Raw genomic sequence first — 23467 nt, 5'->3', positions numbered from 1 at the left:
GTGCTGACGAGTTGATGGGTGCAGCACACCAACATGGCACAAGTATACATATGTAATACTATGTATGGAATCCTAGTAAGCCCTAAAAACTTTAACATATCTGCATGGAATACTATGCAGAATAAAAAAGGATGAATTTGTGTCCTTTGTTGGGACATGGATGAAGCTGGAAACCATCATTCTCAGCAAACTATTGCAAGAACAGAAAACCAAACACCGCATGTTCTCACTCATAGGTGGAAATTGAACAATGAGATCACTTGGACACAGGAAGGGGAACATCACACACTGGGACCTATTGTGGGGAGGGGGGAGGGAGAGCACTAGGAGATACACCTAATGTAAATGATGAATTAATGGGTGCAGCACACCAACATGGCACATGTATACATATGTAACAAACCTGCACGTTGTGCATATGTACCCTAGAACTTAAAGTATAATAATAATTTTTAAAAAACTAACTCAAATAATAATAATAATAATAATAATAATAATATTAAAAAGAAAATGTGGCACATATACACCATGGAATACTATGCAGCCATAAAAAGGGATGAGTTCGTGTCCTTTGTAGGGACATGGATGCAGCTGGAAACCATCATTCTCAGCAAACTATTGCAAGAACAGAAAAGCAAACACCGCATGTTCTCACTCATAGGTGGGAATTGAACAATGAGATCACTTGGACACAGGAAGGGGAACATCACACACTGGGGCCTATTGTGGGGAGGGTGGAGTGGGGAGGGATAGCATTAGGAGATATACCTAATGTAAATGATGAGTTAATGGGTGCAGCACACCAACATGGCACATGTATACGTATGTAACAAACCTGCATGTTGTGCACATGTACCCTAGAACTTAGAGTATTATAATAAAAAAAAGATATTTGCACACCTGTGTTCACAGCAGCATTACTCACAATAGCCAAAAGGTGGAAGCGACCCAAGTGTACACCAAAGGAAGAATGGATAAAGTGTAGTTTATGCATACAAGGGAATATTATCTGGTTGTCAAAAAGGAGATTCTGATGCATGCTATGACATGGATGAGCTTTATGCCAAGAGAAAGAAGCCAATAACCAAAGGACAAATCCTGTGCAATTCCACTTACATGAGATCTCTGGAGCAGTCAGATTTACAGAGACAAAGTAGAATGATGGTTGCCAGGGGCTGAGGGGAAGGGGGAATAGGGAGTTAGTGTTCAATGGGGGCAGACTTTCAGCTGAAGAAGATAGAAAAGTTCTGTGGTTGGATGGTGGTGATGGCTGCACAAGGTGAATGGACTTACTGCCACTGAACTGTACAATTACAAATGGTCAAGATGGTAAATTTTATGTGTATTTTACCACAATTTAAAAAGATGGTATCAGTGGGTGGTTAGAAGCAAGTTGTAAATCAGTGAAGAAAAGTCACAGAAGCGGGTGTTTCTTAAGCCCCAGGCAGCTGAAGGGGAGAGGAGAGGGCTGTGCCCAGGGTGCACACATTCACGCCTGCAGTGCAGGAGGAGCCGTCTACAGGGGTTGCTGTGTGGTCTTCGTGCACAAGCACTCCACAGCGTATTTTAGCTGGTTTTCAGCTAGACTTTTTGCTTCTGATCTTGACAAATCTCAATGAAATATGGGCAGAAAATGACTTTCTTAAAACTTTTTTTTTTTTTTTTTTTTGGTGGCGTAAAGAAATCACTTCACCCACACCACCTACAGGAGCCCACCTATGATACTTGAACAACACTGTGCAACTAAACACCACAGTAAAATCACACTGACTCCAAATCCAGTAATTTGGGAAAGAAACCATATAGTCCTGTAAAACAATTTATATTCCAATTACATTGTAAGCCCTATTTTTTTCCACTAGTAAGCCCTAAAAAACTTCAACAGCAACATTTATTAGCCGAGTTTGAGTTAGCTGCTCTTCTTAAAAGCATGATACTGTAATTCTTTTTTTTTTTTTTTTTTTTTTTGAGAGGAGTCTCACTCTGTCACCCAGAATGGAGTGCAAAGCGCAATCTCAGCTTACTGCAGCCTCTACCTCCTGAGTTCAAGGGATTCTGGTGCCTCAGCCTCCTGAATAGCTGGGATTACAGGTGTGCTCCACCATGCCTGGCTAATTTTTGTATTTTTAGTAGATCTGGGTTTCACCATGTTGGCCAGGCTGGTCTTTAACTCCTGACCTCAAGTGATCTGCCTGTCGTGGCCTCCCAAAGTGCTGGGATTACGGACATAAGCAATCACGCTCGGCTCATTTGTGCAGTTTTAGTAGAGATGGAGTTTTGACATGTCTGCCAGGCGGGTCTTGAACTCCTGGCATCAAGTGATCAGCCTGCCTCAGCCTCCCAAAGTGCTGGCAGTACAGGCATGAGCCACCATGCCTGGCTGAAACTGAAATTCTTTAGGAAGCCACAGTTAACACTTCTCTAATTCAGGGCACCCCTTCTCTCATTCCTCTGCAGGAGTCAGAACGGGCTCTGCTTCCTTTCCTGCCTAGCAGCGACTCAGTTCCTCTGCATATGCTTCAAGTTAAATCCTCCTAATGAGATGCTTCAGGCAGCTCAGCGACCATATGAGACCCTGTATTCTTATTGCTACTGTAACAAATTACCCCCAACTTAATGGCTCAAAATAATAGGGATTTATTATCTTACAGTTCTGGAGGTCAGAAGTCTGGCGTGAGTCTCTCAAATCTAGAACCAGGGTGCTGAGAGGGCTGGATCCTCCTGGAGACTACAGGGAAGAATCCATCTCCTGCCTTTTCCAGCTCTGCACTGCCCCATTCCTAGGCTTGGGGCCTCTTCCTCCATCCTCAAGGCCAGGAGTGGCAGGGGAGTGTTTCTCACACTGTGTCACTCCGACCTTCTCTTCTGACTCATCTCCTACTTGGAAGGACCCTTGTGATGACCACAGACTCACCCAGATAATCCAGAATAATCTACTTTAAGGCCAGCTCATTACCAACCCGATAATCAGTTGGCCTTAAAATTTGCCAATAAAAGGACTGCCAATAAAAGCATCACAACTGACTACCAACCTGTATTAGTTTGCTAGAATTGTCGATAAAAGTATCACGAAGTGGGTGACTTAAAACAACAGGAATCTATTCCCTCACAGTTTTGGAGGCCAGAAGTCCAAAACCATGGTGTCAGCATGGCTGGTCCTCCCTGAGGGCCCTGACGGAGAATGTGTTCTGTGTCTCTCTCCTAGGTTCTGGTGGCGGATGGGAAGCCTTGGTGTTCCCTGGCATGCAGAAGCATCACTCCAGCCCCAGCCCCAGCCTGCATCTTCCCACAGTGTACTCTGTGTGTCTGTGTCCTCACATGACCCTCTTCTTAAAAGGACACCTGCCATATCGGATCAAGGCCCCACCCTACTTCAGTATGATATCATTTTACCTAATTACATCTGTCACGACACTATTTCCAAATAAGATCACATTTTGAGATATTGGGGATTAGGACTTCAATAAAAGAATTTTCAAGAGGATGCAATTCAATCCATACCACAACCTTAAGACCATCTGCAACCTTAACTCCTCTTGGCCACACAGGGTCACATATTCCCAGGTTCTATGGATTAGAAAGTGGACACCTGTGGGTGCCGTTATTCTGCCAACCACACACTCATTGCATTCACAATTCTGAAAAAACTCGCTCCTATTTAAAATTCAATTTATATTTACATCTTGATTTGGCTGAGGTTTAAATGAGGTAAGGGCCTTGTGAGGTCTGCTGAGATGTGACAGTTGTTAGAAAGAAACAATGGCATCATCAGGGTCACACTTTTCTGACACAGTTATTTTATGTTGAATATAGAGTAAATCTCAAATGCAGGTAGCTGAAAAGACGACCCTGGTAGGTGGTTATTTTCAACAACTTTAAATCCTCAAAAAACAGCATGAGATGTTGTATTACAACACAATCGGGGCTAACAAGTAGTTTGTTAAAGGGTCCAGTGTCAACTTTGTGCCTCCCCAGAATGTGTGAAAAAGGAGGCTCTGGTATTGACTGAGTGTCTAATCTGTGCCAATCTCTGTGCTAGGAATGTTCCCCACATTCACTCAATCAAAGTAAGGAAACAGGTGCCTGTGTGTGATTCTCTGAGCATCTGTTAGAGACAGGCCAATTTCAGGTAGGGCATCAAGCAAGTCACACATACAACATCGCAGCATCAAAAGAAGGGTGGGAAAGAGTCCCCAAGCTCCAGAAAATGCAGGCCAGGCCAAAGACAGTAGCCACTGGCACGGTCAACCCGCTCAGCCTCAGCTTGTTTGTTCCCAGATACGTGAGTGTCAACCTCATGTTGAGTCCTGAACCAAGAGCTGGGACACTTGACTCAGTTTCCCCGCCTTCACGAAGCTCAGGCAAGTGTGTGGTCCTCAGGGGGAGGGGAAAACATAAAAACAGACAATTTCTTTACCATCTGACAAGTGCTGGGAAGGAACTGGAGCTTGGATTGGGTCCTGAAGGTCAAAGTGGAGCTGGTCAACCAAATAAGCAGGGCTCAGCATTCTGACGGAGGGAGCCTGCCCTCATAATGTCCAGGAGGCAGAGGGGCTGTGGTGCAATTGACAAGTCTGGGATGTCTGGTCCACACCTTAAGGCTGGGGTGGGAGACAGGTAGCCTTTGGTGCACCCAGGAATCATGTGCCATAGGGCAAGATGATGGCTTTCCTCAAGGCAGTGGTAGCAAGGGGACAACAGGCCTTGGTGGAAGACCTTTTTTTTTTTTGAGACAGAGATGGAGTTTCGCTGTTGTCACCCATGCTGGAGTGCAATGGCACAATCTTGACTCATTGCAACCTTTGCTTCCTGGGTTCAACTGATTCTCTTGCCTCAGCCTCCCTAGTTGGAAGACTCTTAAAGGGTGGAGATGACAGGGCCTTTGGTATGTGGGGTCAAAGAGAAAAAGAAGGCAACAAATGTCAGGCTCAGGACTCTGAGCCCAAGAATGTTGGTGGTGCCTCCACTGAGAGAGAGCACCCAGGAGAGGAGCTGGCCTGGGGTGGAAGGGTGGCACTGCTTTAGAGGCTGGGTTGAGGGGCCACTGGGCACAGTGTCAGGCAGTTCAGCAGATGCAGTCTGCAGCTTGGGATGTGGTCGGGTTGGAGACATAGGTCTGGAGTCGTTAGCAAGAAGGTCATGGGGGAAACCAAAGGTAAGAAGGACTCATCCGGACAGCACAGACACAGAGAAGACAGGCTGGAGGGCAGGGGCTTGGGGAATGCAAGCACCTGGGGGAATGAAAGCCTCAAAAAGGGATGCAGAGGGGGTGACCACCAGGCCGGGGATGCCGGGAAGGGATTGCACCTGTAGTGCTGGGGACTGAAAAGTGTCTTTAGATTTGGTAGCAGAGAGAGGCTGTTGGCCCAGAAGAGGCCTCAGGGGGAAGCAGGGATGGATGCGTGAAGGAGAGGGTGGTCTCAATGCCTCTTAAGAAATGTGGTCTGATGCCTGCAAAGTGGGCTCTGCAGACTCTCCCTCTCAGAAAGTGAACTTTGGAAACCAGCCTGCCCAGAGGTGCCTGGGAGTCGGAGGGGGTGTGTGGGGGCCTGTGAGCCTCCGGCCTAGTGTACTGTGTGAGGAAGAGGAGAGGACAAGGGTACTTCTGTGGCCAGGGAAGCACCGAGAGTGAGCAAGAGGCAGAAGAAGCCACTGAGAACAGGCTGGGAGTTTCCTCCTGCAGATACATGGGGACGGGACCCTGCCCACAGGCGGTGCCTGATGTAAGTCATTGTGGGCCAAACAGCAGAGCCCATGACCCATCAGAGGCAATATCCAAGTTGTGGGCAGCTAAGGAGGAGGAGGCCAGAGCCCAGGGCCCAGGAGGACACCTGAGGGAAGGGCTTGGTCTTGGCCAGTACTGAACTGCCGTCTCCCCTTGGGGTTTGGTGACGGGCCTGGGCTGGTGGATTACAGCATCCTGAAAAAGAGCCCAGCCTGAAGAGTGATCTCGTCCCTTCCTGTCCCAGGGAGACTTGGGCAGTCTGATCTGGAAAGCGAGATGAATCAGAGCTCTCACTTCTCATTTATTCTCTGCCCTGAGCTAGCCTGAAAAAACAGGCTCGCACCTACCCCTGCTGGGTCAGCCCTGTGGTCTGACACACACGTGGTCACCCCTCCAGTTTGTGCCCTTTTTTCTTTGTTTTTGACACTGGGTCTCACTCTGTCACTCAGGCTAGCGTGCAGTGGTGCAATCTTGGCTCACTGCAGCCTCGACCTCTTGGGTCTCAAGTGATCCTTCTACATCAACCTCCCATGTAGCTGGGACTACAGGCGTACACCACCAAGCACAGCTAAGTTTTTGATTTTCTGTAGAGACAATGTCTCACTATATTGCCTAGCCTGGTCTTGAACTCCTGGGATCAAGCAATCCTCCCTTCTTGGCCTCCTGAAGTGCTAGGATTAGAGATGTGAGTCACTGCGCCTGGCGTGCCCTGTCTCTACCCGTTGTCTCATTCTCATGCCCACTGTAACTCCCAGATGAAGAGGCATGAGACCTGCTGGTTTCTCTTTACAGAGTGAGAAACCAACCTGGAGAGGCAGCAAGACTGGCCTCAGGCCCCCCCATTCCTATGTAGGTGGGTCCCCTGTGCCTCAATTGAGGGGCTTTTTTATTCATATAATCCTACTTCCAGCACAGATGCACCTGACCGGTCTCATCATGACACCCTGAAAGTTCAAGGTGCCCACATACTGAAATCAGACGTCCTCAAATTCTCAGAAGGACCCTGGGGTTGGACAGACCCAGACTCAAGTCCTCACTCCACCGACTCCCCAGCTGTGTAACCTTGGGGGAGTCTGTGCTCAAGCCTCAGTTTCCTTCTTTGTAAGATGTTGCTCTCATGTCACAGGCTTGTTGGAGGCACGGCTGAGGTGACCTCTACCGAGCACTCAGCCCAGGCCTGACACTCCACAGGCCTGATAAACCCCAGCTATTATGACTGTTATGACCGTTATTCTCCATCCAAGCATCGGTCCCGTTAAGAGGAGTTGCTGTTCCCTCAAAGCCCTCTGGAATGGGCAGTCTATGTGGACAGTCCAAACCAAAACAGAGATGGTCACATTCATCTGAATTTGTTTTCTAACTTTCAATAGATTTGCATGATTCAGATAGGAGGGACAGGACACTCACAGCTGAAGGCCTCCGAGTACTGAATCTTATTTCGGATTTACCTCCTGTGAGCTTTGGGTCTGATATGGTTTGGCTGTGTCCCCACCCAAATCTCATCGTGAATTGTAGCTCGCATAATTCCCATGTGTCATGAGAGGGACCTGGTGGGAGGTCATGGGGGTGGGTTTTTCCCGTGCCGCTCTCATGATAGTGAATAAGTCTTGAGATCTCATGGTTTTATAAAGGACAGTTCCTCTGCACATGCCTTCTTGCCTGCCACTACGTAAGACGTGCTTTTGTTTTCTTTTGGCTTCTGCCATAATTGTGAGGCCTCCCCAGCCATGTGCAACTGTGAGTCCATTAAACCTCTTTCCTTTATAAATTACCCAGTCTCTGGTATGTCTTTATTAGCAGCACGAGAACAGACTAATATAGGGCTCCTCATCTGTAAATCAGGGGCAAGAGCATTGGGCGTGTGTGAGGACTGAATGATAAGTAAATATATTGGGCATGGGGCATCCGGGAGGCGCCTGCACAGGGGATGCTCCAGGCATGCACATTCCTTCCTTCTCTCCACCGCGCAGGACCAGGGAGAAAGCAAGCACTTTGCTCTGCTTTGCTGTGGGAGGCAAGGCCCTTCCCAGTGCACCTGCAATGCTGCTCTCCACGTGTGCTATGGGCCTGTGGGTGAGAGATCGTGGCAGGAGCTGACCAGCCAACAGCCCATGCTCCCAGGCTCTTCCCAGGAAAGACTAGTGTCAGAGGTTCCTGTCTGCCTGAGACTGGGTCCCTCTCACAGCTCATGGCAGATGGCAGCCAGCAACTCTGTTACAAAACAACCAAAACACAGCTTTAACATGTGCTGTGCATAGTCCTGAAGACCTGTGGCTGCTTTTATTGAACAGATGTCTGCAAAGAAGGAGTGAGGTGGGGAGGTACAACTGTGATTTCACTAGCTGGGTTGTGATGTTCTCCCAGGGGACCCAGAGGGACGCTTTACAGCAACACGTGAGGCTTCCATGCAGCCTTTCTCCATTTAAAACTCGAAAATTATGAGTTCTCATATACATGTCCCCGAAAAGTAATATTGTTCGCATATTTGCTTTTCGAAAGAGGAAATGAAAATCTGCAGTGCATTGTGAGGAGCCCTGCACCATCTGCGCATGTGTGCGTCTCTGGAAGCAGGCAGTTCTACTTGCAGAGAGGCCCCACGACGCAGAGAACACAGTCTTTTGCTAACAGTAAGGACTACTGAGAAACCACTTTCACCCTTAAATCCTGTAGAAAACACTGATTTCGAGGCTTCAGTGACTTAGCTCAATCCTAAGAATCGAGATGGGTGATCAGCCAGGGTCTTTCCATGTTTTCCTGAAAAAATCCTTGGGCCACGATGGTTAGTTCTCATTTGCTGGGGAAAGAGATAGAAAGGAATGAAGGAAGAAGGGAGGGAAGGAAAGAAAGAGGGAGGGGAGGGAAGGAAAGAAAGAGGGAGGGGAGGGAGGGAAGGAAAGGTGGGACAGCAGGGAGGGAAGGAAAGGAGGAGGGATGGGAAGGAGGGAAGGAAAGGAGGTAAGGAAAGAAGGGAAGGAGAGAAGGAAGGAGGAAAGGAGAGAAGAAAGGGAGGAATGAGGAAAGAAAAAGAAGGAAGGGAGGGAACAAAGGCAGGCAGGAAGGTTTTCAACACTTTGCTGTTATAAAATATGGTTTAACGGAAAGTATTTTTAAAATAGATTCTCTAGTTATTACACCAGCTAAGCCTTTTTCAGAGCTTCCTATGTACCAGGCAATATTCTAAGCACTTTACATGATTTAACTTATTTGATCCTTGCTTTGATCCTATAAAGATCCATTCTACAGGTGAGGAAACTGAGGTATAGTCTCCAATCTCACTCAGGTCACTGCAAATGCCATTAACTCATTCTTGTTTATGGCCGAGTAGTATTCCATCACATAAACATACCACAGTCTCTTTCTTCATCCACTTGTTGACTGATGGGCATTTGGGTTGGTTCCAAGATTTTGCAATTGGGAATTGTGCTGCTATAAACATGCTAGTATCTTTCTTGTATAATGACTTCTTTTCCTCTGGGTAGACACCCACCCAGTGGTGGGATTGCTGGACCAAATGGTAGTTCTACTTTTAGTTCTTTAAGGAACTTCCACGCTGTTTTCCATAGTGGCTGTACTAGTTTACATTCCCACCAGCAGTGCAGAAGTGTTCCCTGATCACGGCATCCACACCAACATCTACCATTTTTTCATTTTTTGATTATGGCCATTCTTGCAGTAGTAAGGTGGTATCACATTGTGGTTTTGATTTGCATTTCCTTAATCATTAGTGATGTTGAGCATTTTTTTCTTATGTTTGTTGACCTTTTGTATATCTTCTTTAGCGAATTGTCTGTTCATGTCCTTTGACCACTTTTTGATGGGATTGTTTTTATTCTTATTGTTTTGTTTGAGTTCGTTGTAGATTTTGGATATTAGTCCTTTGTCAAATGTATAGATTGTGAAGATTTTCTCCCACTCTGTGGGTTGTCTGTTTACTCTGCTGTTCCTTTCACCATGCAGAAGCTCTTTAGTTTAATTAAGTCCCAACTATTTATCTTTGTTTTTATTGCAGTTGCTTTTTAGTTCTTGGTCATGAAATCCCCGCCTAAGACAATGTCTAGAAGGGTTTTTCCAATGTTATCTTCTAGAATTTTTATAGTTTCAGGTCTTAGATTTAAGTCCTTAATCCATCTTGAGTTGATTTCCGTTATTAGGTGAGAGATGAAGATCCAGTTTCATTCTCCTACATGTGGCTAGCCCATTATCCCAGCACTATTTGTTGAAAAGGGTGTCTTTTCCCCATTTTTATATTTTTGTTTGCTTTGTCAAAGCTAAGTTGGCTGTAAGTATTTGGGTGTATTTCTGGGTTCTCTATTTTGTTCCATTGATCTATGTGCCTATTTTTATACTAGTACCACTCTGTTTTGGTGACCATGGTCTTATAGTTTGAAGTCAGGTAGTGTGATGCCTCCAGATTCGTTTTTTTTTTGCTTAGTCTTGCTTTGGCTACGCAGGCTCTTTTTTGGTTCCATAAGAATTTTAGAATTGTTTTTTCTAACTCTGTGAAGAATTATGGTGGTATTTTGATGGGAATTGCATTGAATGTGTAGATTGCTTTTGGCAGTATGGTCATTTTCACAATATTGATTCTACCCATCCATGAGCATGAGATGTGTTTCCTTTTGTTTGTGTCATCTATGATTTCTTTCAGCAGTGTTTTGTAGTTTCTTTGTAGAGGTCTTTTGCTTTCTTGATTAGGTACATACCTAAGTATTTTATTTTTTTGCAGCTATTGTAAAAGGGGTTGAGTTCTTGATTTGATTCTCTGCTGGGTCGCTTTTGGTATATAGTAGAGCTACTGATTTGTGTACATTAATCTTGTTTCCGGAAACTTTGCTGAATTCTTTGATCAGTTCTAGGAGCTTTCTGGACTTTAGGGTTTTCTAGGTAAATAACCATACTGTCAGCAAACAGTGACAGTTTGACTTCCTCTTTGCCAATTTGGATGCCCTTTATTTCTTTCCCTTGTCTGATTGCTCTGGCTAGGACTTCTAGTACTATGTTGAAGAGGAGTGGTGAGAGTGGGCATCCTTGTCTTGTTCCAGTTCTGAGAGGGAATGCTTTCAATTCTTCCCATTCAGTATTATGTTGGGTGTGGGTTTGTCACATTGTTTTTATTACACTGAAGTATGTCCCTTGTATGCCGAAAGTTTTCATCGTAACGGGACGCTGGATTTTGTCAAATGCTTTCTCTGCATCTATTGAGATAATCATGTGATTTTTGTTTTAAATTCTGTTTATGTGGTGTATCACATTTATTGACATGTGTATATTAAACCATCCCTGCATCCCTAGTATGAAATCCACTTGATCATGGTAGATTATCTTTTTGATATGTTGTTGGATTCAGTTAGCTAGTATTTTGTTAAGGATTTTAGCATCTATGTTCATGAAGGATATCAGTTTGTAGTTTTCTTTTTTGGTTATGTCCTTTCCTGGTTTTGGTATTAGGGTGATGCTGGCTTCATAGAATGATTTAGGGAGCGTTCTTTCTTTCTCTGTCTGTGGAATAGTGTCAAAAGGAGTGGTACCAATTCTTCTTTGAATGTCTGGTAGAATTCTGCTGTGAATCCGTCTGGTCCTAGACGTTTTTTGTTGGTAACTTTTAAATTACCATTTCAATCTCGCTGCTTGTTATTGGTCTCTTCAGGGTATCCAATTCTTCCTGATTTAAGCTAGGAGGGCTGTATTTTTCCAATAATTTATCTATCTCTTCTAGGTTTTCTAGTTTACATACATAAAGATGTTCATGGTAGCCCTGAATAATCTTTCACATTTCACTGGTGTCAGTTGTAATATCTCCTGTTTCATTTCTTAATGAGGTTATTTGGACTTTCTCTATTCTTTTCTTGATTAATCTTGCTAAAGGTCTATCAATTTTATTTATCTTTTCAAAGAACCATCTTTCTGTTTATCTTTTTTTATTATTCAATTTCATTTAGTTCTGCTTTGATCTTGATTATTTCCTTTCTTTTGCTGGGCTTGGTTTGTTCTTGTTCCTCTAGTTCCTTGAAGTGTGACCTTAGAATATCAGTTTGTGCTCTTTTAGTCTTTCTGATGTAGATGTTTAGGGCTAAGAACTTTCCTCTTATCACTGCCTTTCCTGTATCCCAGCGATTTTGACAGGTTGTGTCATTACTGTAGTTCAGTTCTAAGAATTTTTAAATTTCCATCTTGATTTTAGTTTTGACCCAATGCTCATTCAGGAGCAGGTTATTTAATTTCCATGTATTTGCATGATTTTGAAGGTTCCTTTTGGAGTTGATTTCCAGTTTTATTCTACTGTGGTCTGAGAGAGTGCCTGATATAATTTCAATTTTCTTAAATTTATTGAGGCTTGTTTTATGGCCTATCATATGGTCTATCTTGGAGAAAGTTCTAAGCACTGTTGAATAGAATGTGTATTCTGCAGTTGTTGGATGAAATCTTCTGTATATGTCTTTTAAGTCCATTTGTTCCCATGTATAGTTTAAATCCATTATTTCTTTGTTGACTTTCTGTCCTGATGACCTGTCTAGTGCTGTCAGTGGAGTACTGAAGTCCCCCACAATTACTGTGTTGCTGTCTATCTCATTTCTTAGATCTATTAGCAATTGTTTTATACATTTGGAAGCTCCAGTGTTTAGGTGCATATATGTTTAGGATTGTGATATTTTCCTGTTGGACAAGGCCTTTTACCATTATATGATGTCCCACTTTGTCTCTTTCAACCACGGCTGCTTTAAAGTTTTTTTTGTCTGATATGAGAATAACTACCCCTGCATGCTTTTGGTGTCCCTTTGCATGAATTGCCTTTTTCCATCCCTTTACTTTAGTTTATGTGAGTCTCCTGAAGGCAGCAGATGGTTGGTTGGTGAATTCTTATCCATTCTGCAGTTCTGTATCTTTTAAGTGGAGCATTTAGTCCATCTACATTCAATGTTAGTATTGGGATGTGAGGTTCTGTTGCATTTGTCATGCTATTTGTTGCCTGTGTACCTTGCTTTTTTTGTTTTTGAATTTGTATTTTTGTTTTAAAGGTCCTGTGTGATTTACGCTTTAAAGAGGTTCTGTTTTGATGTGTTTCCAGAATTTGTTTCAAGATTTAGAGCTCCTTTTAGCAGTTCTTGTAGTGGTGGCTTGGTAGTGGCGAATTCTCTCAGCATTTGTTTGTAAGAAAAATACTGTATCTTTCCTTCATATATGATGCTTACTTTAGCTGGATACAAAATTCTTGGCTGATAATTGCTTGGTTTGAGGAGGCTGAAGATAGGGCCCCAATCTCTTCTAGCTTGTAGGTTTTCTGCTGAGAAATCTGCTGTTAATCTGATAGGTTTTCCTTTATAGGTTACCTGGTGCTTCTGTCTCACAGCTCTTAAGATTCTTTCCTTCATCTTAACTTTAGATAACCTGATGACAATGTGCCTAAGTGATGATCTTTTTGCGATGAATTTCCCACGTGTTCTTTGTGCTTCTTGTATTTGGATGTCTAGATCTCTAGCAAGGCTGGGGAAGTTTTCCTCCATTATTACCTCAACTCTATTTTCCAAACTTTTAGATTTATCTTCTTCCTCAGGAACACTGATTATTTTTAGGTTGGTCATTTAACATAATCCCAGACTTCTTGGAGGCTTTGTTCATACTTTTTATTTTTCTGTCTTTGTTGAATTGGGTTAATTCAAAGACCTGTCTTCGAGCCTCTCAATTACTTTCTTCCACTTGTTCAATCCTATTGCTTGTTCAAAATGCTATGGAAATGACTTTCCATAGCATTTTGCATTTCTATAAGTGTGTCCAATGTTTCCTGAAGTTTTGGTTTTTTCTTTATGCTATCTATTTCCTTGAATATTTCTCCCTTCACTTCTTGTATTGTTTTTTGGATTTCCTTGCATTGGGCTTCACCTTTCTCTGGTGCCTGCCTGATTAGCTTAATAACTAACCTCCTGAATATTTTTTCAGGTAAATCAGAGATTTCTTCTTGGTTTGGATCCATTGCTAGTGAACTAGTGTGAGTTTTTGAGGGGGTGCTAAAGAGACTTGTTTTGTCATATTACCAGAGTTGGTTTTCTGGTTCCTTCTCATTTGGGTAGGCTCTGTCAGAGGGAGGGTCTAGGGCTGAAGGCTGTTGTTCAGATTCTTTTGTCTCATGGAGTGTTCCCTTGATGGAGTACTCTCCCCCTTTTCCTATGGATATGGCTTCCTGTGAGCCGAACTGAAGTGATTGTTCCCTCTCTTTTGGGTCTAGCCACCCAGCAAGTCTACCCGGCTCCAGGATGGTACTGAGGCTTGTCTGCACAGACTCCTGTGATGTGAACCGTCTATGGGTCTCTCAGCTGTGGATACCAGCACCTGTTCCAGTGTAGGTGGCAGGGGATTGAAATGGACTCTGTGAGGGTTCTTAGCTTTGGTGGTCTAGTATTCCATTTTTCTGCTGGTTGACCTCCTGCCAGGAGGTGACGCCTTCCAGAGAGCATCAGGTATGGTAGTATGGAGAGGGACCAGTGGTGGGTGGGGCCCTACAACCCCCAAGATTATATGCCATTTGTCTTCAGCTACCAGGGTGGATAGGGAAGGCCCATTCAGGTGCAGGGAGGGGTGGGCATCTGAGCTCAGACTCCCCTTGGGCTTGTCTTGCTATGGCTGCTATGGGGGATGGGGTTGAAGTTCCCAGGTCAATGGAGTTGTGTACCTAGGAGGATTATGGCTGCCTCTGCTGAGTTACCCAGGTTGTCAGGGAAGTGGGGGAAAGCCAGCAGTCACAGGCCTCACCCAGCTCCCACACAATCCAAAGGGCTGGTCTCATTCCCAGTGTGCCCCCTCAACAGTCCTGAGTCTGTTTCCAGGCAGTGGGCAAGCTGGGCTTGAGAACTTGCCCCAGGCTACCTGCCTCCCAGCTGTGAAAGAAAAGGGCTTGGTTCTGCCCCCGCCTGTGGAAGCTACACACTGGATTTGTGCCCTCCCCTGAGTTCTGGCCAGGAGGCTTCTTGCCCATTCAAATTACTACAAAGTTCAGTTGGAGACCTCCTTCTCCCTGTGGTGTTTCCCCGCAACTCCTCTGGCCGCCCTCCCAATGGATCCCTGCGGTGCCAGGCAGGAATGGCCTGCCTGGGGACCCAGGGAACTCCCTTTCTCGCTGCTTCCTCTACTTCTGTGTTTCGCTTGACTCTCCAAACTGACTCAGCTCCAGGTAAGGTCGGAAACTTCTCCCGCAAACAGACCTTCATTTTCTCCAGTGGGGATTTGTGTTTGGGAGAGGATGCTCTCCTTTTCCCACTTTCACAGTTTGGGCACTCACAGTATTTGGGGTGTCTCCCAGGTCCTACAGGAGCAATCTGTTTCCTTCAGAAGGTCTGTGGGTCCTCTTGGGGTTGCTGGTTTGTTCTTGCAGTTGATCTGGGGCTAAAATTCATGATGCGAATCTGTGCACATTGCTCTGTCCGTCTGAGTTAGTCCTGCCTCCCATTTGCCATGATCCCTGACCACGTTTCTATTTAGCTATTCATCTGTCAATGAAAATTTGGGATGCTTCCACATTTTGACTATTACAACTAATGCTACTTTGCAGCACTATTCACAATAGCAAAGACATGGAATCAACCTAGATGCCCAACGACAGTGGAATGGATTAAAAAATGTGGTATGTAGACACCAGGGTATACTATACAGCCATAAAAAAAGAATGAGATCCTGTCCTCTGCAGGAACATGGATGGAGCTGGAGGCCATCATCCTTAGCAAACTAATGTAGGAACAGAAAACCAAATGCTGATGTTCTCACGTATAAGTGGGAGCTAAATGATGAGAAAACATGGACACAAAGAGGGGAACAACAGACACTGGGGCCTACTAGAGAGCAAAGGGTGGGAGAAGGGAGAGAAGCAGGAAAAATAACTAATGGGTACTAGGCTTAACACCTGGGTGATGAAATAATCTGTAAAACAAACCCGTGTGACGTGAGTTTACCTGCATAACAAATCTGCACGTGTACCCCCAAACCCCAAATAAAAGTTTAAAAAAATAAATAATGCTACTTTAAACATTTGTGCACAAGTTTTTGTGTGGACATATGTTCTCATTTCTGGGAATATACTTAGGAATAGAATTGCTGGATCATATAGTACCTCTATGTTTAACAATTTGGGGAATGCTAGACTGTTTTCCAAAGCAGCTACATCATTTTACATTCCCACCAGCAGTGGATGAAGGTTCTAGATTATCACCATCATCATGTATACTTCCTATTATGTCTTTTTTGATTATAGTCATGCTAGTGGGTGTGAAGTGGTATTTCGTGTTTTTGTTGTTGTTGTTGTTGTTGTGGTAAAATATACATAATGAAATTTACCATCAAATCCATTTGTAAGCTGTACAGTTCAGTGACATTAAGTATATTCAAATTATTGTATAGACGCCACCACCATCCATCTCTGAAGCTTTTCATGTTCCTACACTGACACTCTGTGCCCACTAAACAATAACTCCCTATTTCCTGCTCTCCCTAGCCCCTGGCAACCACCATGCTACTTTCTGTTTCTGTGAATTCACTACTCTAGGTGCCTTATATAAGCAGAATCATACAGTATTGTCCTTTCATGACTGGCTTATTTCACTTAGTATAATGTCCTCAACATGCATCTGCGTTGTAGCCTGTGTCAGCGTTCTTTTCCTTTGTAAAGCTGAACATGGAAATCAACTAAGAGGAGACAAATAACCTAATCAGATAATGGGCAAACAATAAAAGAAAAGAAATCACATGAGAAGAAATATAAGTATTTCCTGATATGGGTTGGCTCTGGGCCCTCACCCAAATCTCATGTTAAATTGTAATTCCTTGTGTTGGAGGAGGTGCCTGGTGGGAGGTGACTGGATCATAGTGGGGGCTTTTCCCTTTGCTGTTGTCATGATACTGAGTCAGTTCTCAGGAGATCTGGTTGTTCAGAAGTATGCTGTACCTCTCCTTTCTCTCTCTTCCTCCTGCTCCAGCCAGGTAGGAAGTGCCTACTTCTCCTTTGCCTTCTGCCATGAGTGTAAGTTTCCTGAGGCCTCCCCAGCCATGCTTCCTGTACAGCCTGCAGAATTGTGAGCCAATGAAGCTTCTTTTCCTTATACATTATCCGGTCTCAGGTAGTTCTCTGCAATGTGACCACAGACTAATACATCCCCCAAACATCTGAAAATGTTCAACCTCACCACAGAGCAGGGGAGTTAAAAAAACAAACAAGGAGGTGCCCTTTCACACCCAGCAGGCTGGCAACACTAAAATATGTGACTAAGCCACATTTGGCCATGATGGGAGAAACGGTTCTCACATGGTACTGGTAGGACGCTATCGACAGGTAACCCCTTTAGAGTAAAGCTCAAGGTGTGTATAACCTATGCCTTATTCCACTTCTAGGGATACAGTTTTTTACACATGTGCCCAAGAAAACCAGAAAACGACATTCACTCCATAATTGTATAAACCCCAAATGGCAATCCAGTGTCCGTCAGTGGCAGAATGAATACATGTGTAAGATGAAATCATATAGAAAATGAATGCACCAGAGCTACAGCAGCAACACGGAGAGTTCCCAGAGGCAAGACAGATGTACATACCCTAAGAGACTGTTTAAGACACAACAAACAATACTCTCTTCTGTTTGTGGGTATATACATATATAGTGCAAGTCTGAAAATTTGGGTGGGATGAGGTGCATATATACCAACGGGGAAAGGAGGAGAATGGTACTAGGGAGGGGTCAAAAAGGACTTCCAACATATCTGTAACATATTATGACTTAGTGGATATGAAATGAATACAGCAATTGTAAAGATTTGTTAAAATTGGGAAGTGGAGACGTGTTTATTAATTAATCTTGGTACTTTTCTGTACTATGAAAATTTTTATAAGAAAAATACTTACAGAAGCTATAGTCAGGCCAGTATGTACTAACTGACATTGGCTGCAGTGAGTGGTTGAGACCATAGGCAACTGAACGCGTGCTATCCGGTGTGCGACCACACCTGCACTCCAGCCCACTGAGGCCAAATGTTGCCACGCCGTTCATTTTTAAAAGTAAGGCTGAAAATCCAGAGTCTTACTGCAATCTCCTGATTTAAAAATGTTGGAAATGAATCCTAAAACCTTTAGACGCCTGTGTGGGCCAAGCTACGTCTGCTGTGGAATTTGGCCCTGTGGCCTCTAGTCTAGGACTTTACACTTTCCTATCCCGAGGCAGCAGCTGCCGTGGTTCTGAGCCTAAGTTCCAACAGCCAGATGCCCATCTCCCTCCAGCTCACACTTGGAGATGATTCTGCACCACTGGCCTGCACACAGGTCCTTGTCATTGCTTTCTTTGTTTTGATCACCAAATTCCTACTATGCACATATGCTAGCTTAACAGGTTAGCCCAAGCATCTTGTCCTAAGAAGATTCGGGGGGAAAAAAAAAAAGACTCCCACAGCATAACGACGTGGCATAGTTTTCCCAGGACAGCAGTCGAAATGGTACCCATCAGAAAAAAACAAATACCAAAGTCCTGAACCAAGTAGGCTGCAGAAAACACCCAGGGGACTGATTAACACCAGCGGGAGTCCCTGCCCAGCTGGCCCAGCTGCCCGGCCCCACAAAATTATTCAATGTGAAAACACACAAGCAGACCTCCCCGGCATTCCACCCCCGCTGCTGCTCCACTTTGGACATGAAAATATTCAGAATTTTACAAGGCTCTCAGAAAATGTTCCTGGGGCAAGGTAGGGAGGTGCTCAGCAGGCTGAGCGAGGCAGCTCTGCAGGTCCTGTAAGGGGGACATAGAGGAAGCACTCCCTTGGCAACTGTGTTCCAAGGGGCAGAGGCAGGGCTCCAACAGGACTGAGCTGGCTGCCTGGGGCTCTGGCATGCAGCTTTACGAGCAAGGGAATTCACAGCTCTGCCTGAATCCCCACCCACAACTACCTTTAACTGCGAGCTGCAGGCTCACTCCCTGACTCCCCCAAAGCCATCAGGAGCCAGCCAGGCCCCTCGACAACAAGGTGCAAGGTGACTCTCCATGGGTCTATTTTGAGTTCCTGGTGCCTCTTAACATGCTGCTGCTAAGTTAGAAGCAGTGACCCTGGGAGTTATGGCTTATAAAGTTCATGTTCATGGTGAACTTGCAAGGAGGTTTCCCAGGGGCAACAGATATCCAGGCTGGAGCCATGTGGAGACAGCTGATACCTAGGGCCCCTGTCCTGACCCAGTGGCTGGCGTTTGGCTGTGTCTATCTCCTTGCACTAACTCAAGTGACTAAGGGTGTTTGGAGACCATGGCATGTCATAATCATCTTCAGTACAGATGACAGCTTTGTCACTGACAGCCTCTCTTCCTTGTTTTTGCCTGCTTCCTCCTGGGCTTCTCCAGCGCTGGGAGCTTCGCTGTTCTCGCCTCTACTTCTCTGTCTCCTCCCTCCCCCATTTTCTAAGCTAGGTTGGCTCTTTCCTTGTTTCAGTCTGTGGCTTCTTTGCTCCCATGGCTCACTTAAAAGTAACTGTTTGAGGACATTACCTATGCCATGTTCCTTCAGATACTAAGGAATAGGGCATAGGGGACCCCTGACTGTCCACCTGGGGAGCTTCAGGCCCATGTGTTCACCAACCTAGAGGATAGCAGGGAGTCCTACCACGCCTATGGTTCTGGGTGGGTGTGCCTGTCACAGACCACTCTGCTAGTCCCCATCACTGAAGGCTGGTGGCCACTTCTTTTCCAAAGACCAGATATGCAGGGTTACGATCTGGGGGTCATCTTGGACTATTCTCTGTGCCACATTCAAGCAACTGCTAAGTCCCACCAAGCCAACCACCATGAGGGATCTCAAATCTGCCTTCCCCTCCCCATATCCATGGCCACCCTTAGCTAGGGTGTCATAATGGTCTCCTAACTGTACCGCCCCCGCAAAAAACAAACATGTAATCTCTTTTTCCTTCCAAGTAACCTATGCTTCTCTGCCACAGCTCCAGTCTGAAACCTTCAATGGCTCCCTAGTACCTAATGCCTTTCATAGCCTGAGCGCAGCACTCGGGTCCCAACCAGTCTGATGATTCACTCATTCCTTCGGCCCTGTACAGCCTGTTCCACCCAAGGACTGCAGATGTTTTCAGAAATACATACAAAGAAACAAAAGACTCTGGACTAAGAAAAAAGAAGTACCAGGGTAGGTGAAGGTAAGGGGAACAAGCCTTGTCGCCCTGGCCCTGGCCAGCCACATGTGCTCCTCCCTCCCAGGCTGTTGGTTATTCCTTCACCCAGACATGCTGGCACTGGTCCCTCTGCCTGCACGCCCTCCTCATTTCTCAGTTGGCCAATGTCAAGCGCCTGCTCCTCCGTAGGTCCTGGATGTTCTCTCTTCCACTGCTGGCACATCTAAGGCGCTCCAAATGACCTAAATGATACCGTTCCTGCCAAGACTATCCTGACCTTGCTATGGCTAGGGTACTTCTAGGAATCAAGAGGCTCAGATCTAGTTCAGGCTCCCAGGCTAAGTCTCTGTTGATCTTGGCTACTAAACTTCCCCGGGCTCAGATTTTCCCATCTACGAAATGGGTTGAAACTCATTTGTTTCTCACGTGGATGTGCCAATGATTGATCCTATATGGTCAATCTATTATCACCCAGTGTCCCCTTCCTGGATGGATGCAGGCCCCCAGGAGGCATATCACAGAGCAGACCAGGAGCTGCATGCACCGCGCCCCCACGCGCTGACTTAGCTACAGCCCCCACCTCCTCCTCGGCAGTGGACCCCACTAAGGCAGCATGTGCTGAGTCCACCCTAAACCTTGGCTCTGGCACACTGGAGAGAAAGTTTGTATTAATGTTGCTGGCTAACAAAACAACCAGCAGTTTCCTATAAAAAGTGACAGTGGGATAAATCTACATTAAAATATTCATGCCCTTTATTTCACTTCACAAAAAGATCCAAACACCCCAACCAAATGCAGTTACAGCAGCTGCTGGGCAGATGCTCTTCAGGCGGGCAAATGAGAGACAGTAATTAGTCTCAATTAAGTTCTCAGTAAATTATGTAACGGAGACCTTTAGCCACCCAGCCCTGACTGGTTTGCTGAGCCAAAGGCAGTGAACCTGGTCCAAAACTATTTAGAAACTCTGGATTGCTTTGGATAATTCATGTTCTGAGTAAATTACAGAGAGTTTTGGCATGGGAGGAATAATGAATACCATAACCACTTTCAACTGAAAATAATAATTTGTTAATAATTTTAATAGCTAATGAGCTATAGAAACCACGTCCGTAAGCCTTCCAAGCAAAAAGGAAGGAAATTGATTTTATTTCTGGCTATATGAAGCTTACGGCATTCACTCGCTGCATGTACTTTTGAGACTTTTGCTCAGCAAGTATCTTGTCACATGATCTATTTTCACCGGAGCACTGCTTCTTCCTGAATTTTCAAAAACAGTTTCCTAAGGGTCTGCTCTGCAAAGATGTTTCTGTCTAATCAGGCTTTAAGGATTTCTCACCAAGAGGCACACAGGAGACTGGCTGGCTGCCATTCTGCCTTCAAGACCCTGAAAAAAGAGACTCTTCCATCAAGTCTTGTTGAACCAAGTTTTGTGATTTTTCTCCCTTGTCAACTTTTGTTTTTAGGTGAACAAAAGAAAACAAAATTTTTTTTGAGATGGAGTTTCACTTTTGTTACCCAGGCTAAAGTGCAGTGGTGTGATCTTGGCTCACTGCAACCTCTGCCTCCTGGGTTCAAGTGATTCTCTCGCCTCAGCCTCTTGAGTAGTTGGGATTACAGGTGCCCGCCACCACGCCTGGTTAATTTTTTTTTGGTATTTTTAGTAAAGACGGGGTTTCACCATGTTGGCCAGGCTGGTCTCCAACCTCCTGACCTTAGGTGATCTGCCTGCCTCGGCCTCCCAAAGTGGTGGGATTACAGGCGTGAGGCACTGTGCCTGGCCAAGAAAATTTTATTTACAGAATTGTAGAGAATGTCCCACTCCCTGGTGAAATACTGTATTTGGGGCCACTCAGAGTCCAGACTTCCTCTCTTCATCCACAAAGGCCTGGTCACATCTTGCTGTGGGTGGTTCTTGTCCAAGTCCTTGCCTTCTCCCTACCTCTTCTGAAAGTGAGACTCTAGCACAGAACCTTGTGCTTCTTAAGGACCCCATGAATGTTTTCTAAATTTAATTAAATTCCATGGTTCTCCATGAAGAAAACTGACAAGTGACCCAGAGCTTGCAAAAATGATCTTTGTGCTGATCTCCAGGGCATCCTGGGCTATTCTCACTCACTTTAGTTTATCTCTTCTGTTGCCATATTTTCTGCTAAGTAGAACTTATAAATATAATCCATGCACATTGTAGAAAATCTGGAAAGTACAAAAAATATAAAGTGAGAGAACCAAAGGACACACATGATTCTAGTCTTTTTTCCTAAACATCTTCCTTTAACGTCGATGTCACACCACAAATCATTTTATATTGTGTATCACTATTGATAGCAGAAGCAATTCCTATGCAATCAAAAATCTTTTCTAAAGGTTGATTTTTTTTTGAAATGGGGTCTTGCTCTGTCACCCAGGCTGGAGGGCAGTGGTGCAATTATAGCTCACTACAGCCTCGGACTCCTGGGCTCGAGCAATCCTCCTGCCTCAGCCTCCCAAACAGCTGGGACTACAAGCGCATGTCACTGTAACCAATTTTTAAATTTTTTTTTGTAGAGATGTTGTCTCATTTTGTTGCTCAGGTTGGTCTCAAACTCCTGGCTTCAAGTAGTCCTCCCACCTTGGCCACCCAAAGTGCTAAAGATTAACTTTTTAATGCTTGCATATTACTCTGTCATACAGATAGAGCCATACATTACTGAACCAGTTGCATACTTGGCCATTTGGGTAGGCGCCAATTTTGTCCATATTTGAGATGATTTCCACAGGGTAGAAATGGAAGTCCTGGATCCAAAGTGATGAGCAACATTATTCAGAGGGCCAGGGAGGAGTGCTTGGATCTCTCCATGATAGGATCTCATTACTCTATGACCCGGCCATGCCTGCCCCACTAGCCTGTTGGGTATGCTTGTTCTCTAGTGATGATGCTTTACATTTGTGAAGGCACTGGGGCAATGTTTCCAAAAGTCCTTCTGTGTGTCCCTTGTGTCTTCTTTCTGCCCATGCACGTAGCCCTTCAGCTGTTCCTTAAGAGGCAGCAGTGTCCAGGCTACAGTCCCTCCACTCCACTCCACTGCTTTGGATGTTCCCTGCCAGTCAATGTTTCCTTAGAATATGGCCTTGACAAATACATGTCTAGTTGCAACAGGACCTGCTTCAAGTAAATAAACAATAAGAACCACACTAATTGGACCCTTCCATATGCCAGATGTTATGTGCTTTAGTCTTCACTTGATTCCCAATTAGATAAGGGGGGAGCTCCTGTGAAGTAACCTGCTCAGGATCACACAGTCAGTGAGACCTGTCTTAGATTAAGAGTGGTGTGCTAATGTTGTCTCCTATAGCCAATACATTTCTCTCTGTATCACCTGTAGTTTATATAAATGGCTGCTGTGTTATTTAAAGCATAAATATTCATAAGTGTTATATCTTCATTGTAAATTAAGACTTTTAATGTAACTTTCCTTGTCACATTTAATGCTTTTTGGCTTGAAGTCTATTTCGTCTAAAATTAGGATTGCTACCTCTGCTCTCTTTCTGTTTTCACTTCCCTGGAATACCTTTTTTTTTTTTAGTCTTTTTAAATTAGTTTCTTTTATGTTTTTTTTTTTTTTTTTTTTTTCAT

The 23467-nt window shown here is 44.7% G+C and overlaps 1 protein-coding gene across 2 annotated transcripts in view; it reads right to left on the bottom strand.

Annotated features, from left to right (window-relative positions):
* Window positions 1-23467, bottom strand: part of ADAMTS17 (ADAM metallopeptidase with thrombospondin type 1 motif 17) — a 361470-nt gene that overhangs the window by 33247 nt on the left and 304756 nt on the right. Inside the window, exon 20 of one of the 2 annotated variants that reach the window (XM_023193604.2) lies at window positions 21532-22047. The exons of the other annotated variant lie outside the window; for it this stretch is intronic. Within the exon in view, the coding sequence (XP_023049372.1) occupies window positions 21972-22047 (76 nt within the window). The 3' untranslated portion in view covers window positions 21532-21971. Of the gene's footprint in view, window positions 1-21531; window positions 22048-23467 lie in introns of those variants that run through there. 2 annotated transcript variants of the gene reach the window in all.

This window comes from Piliocolobus tephrosceles, chromosome 6 (assembly GCF_002776525.5).
Source record: "Piliocolobus tephrosceles isolate RC106 chromosome 6, ASM277652v3, whole genome shotgun sequence".
Classification (NCBI taxonomy): domain Eukaryota; kingdom Metazoa; phylum Chordata; class Mammalia; order Primates; family Cercopithecidae; genus Piliocolobus; species Piliocolobus tephrosceles.
This window is presented reverse-complemented; position numbering and strand designations above follow the sequence as displayed.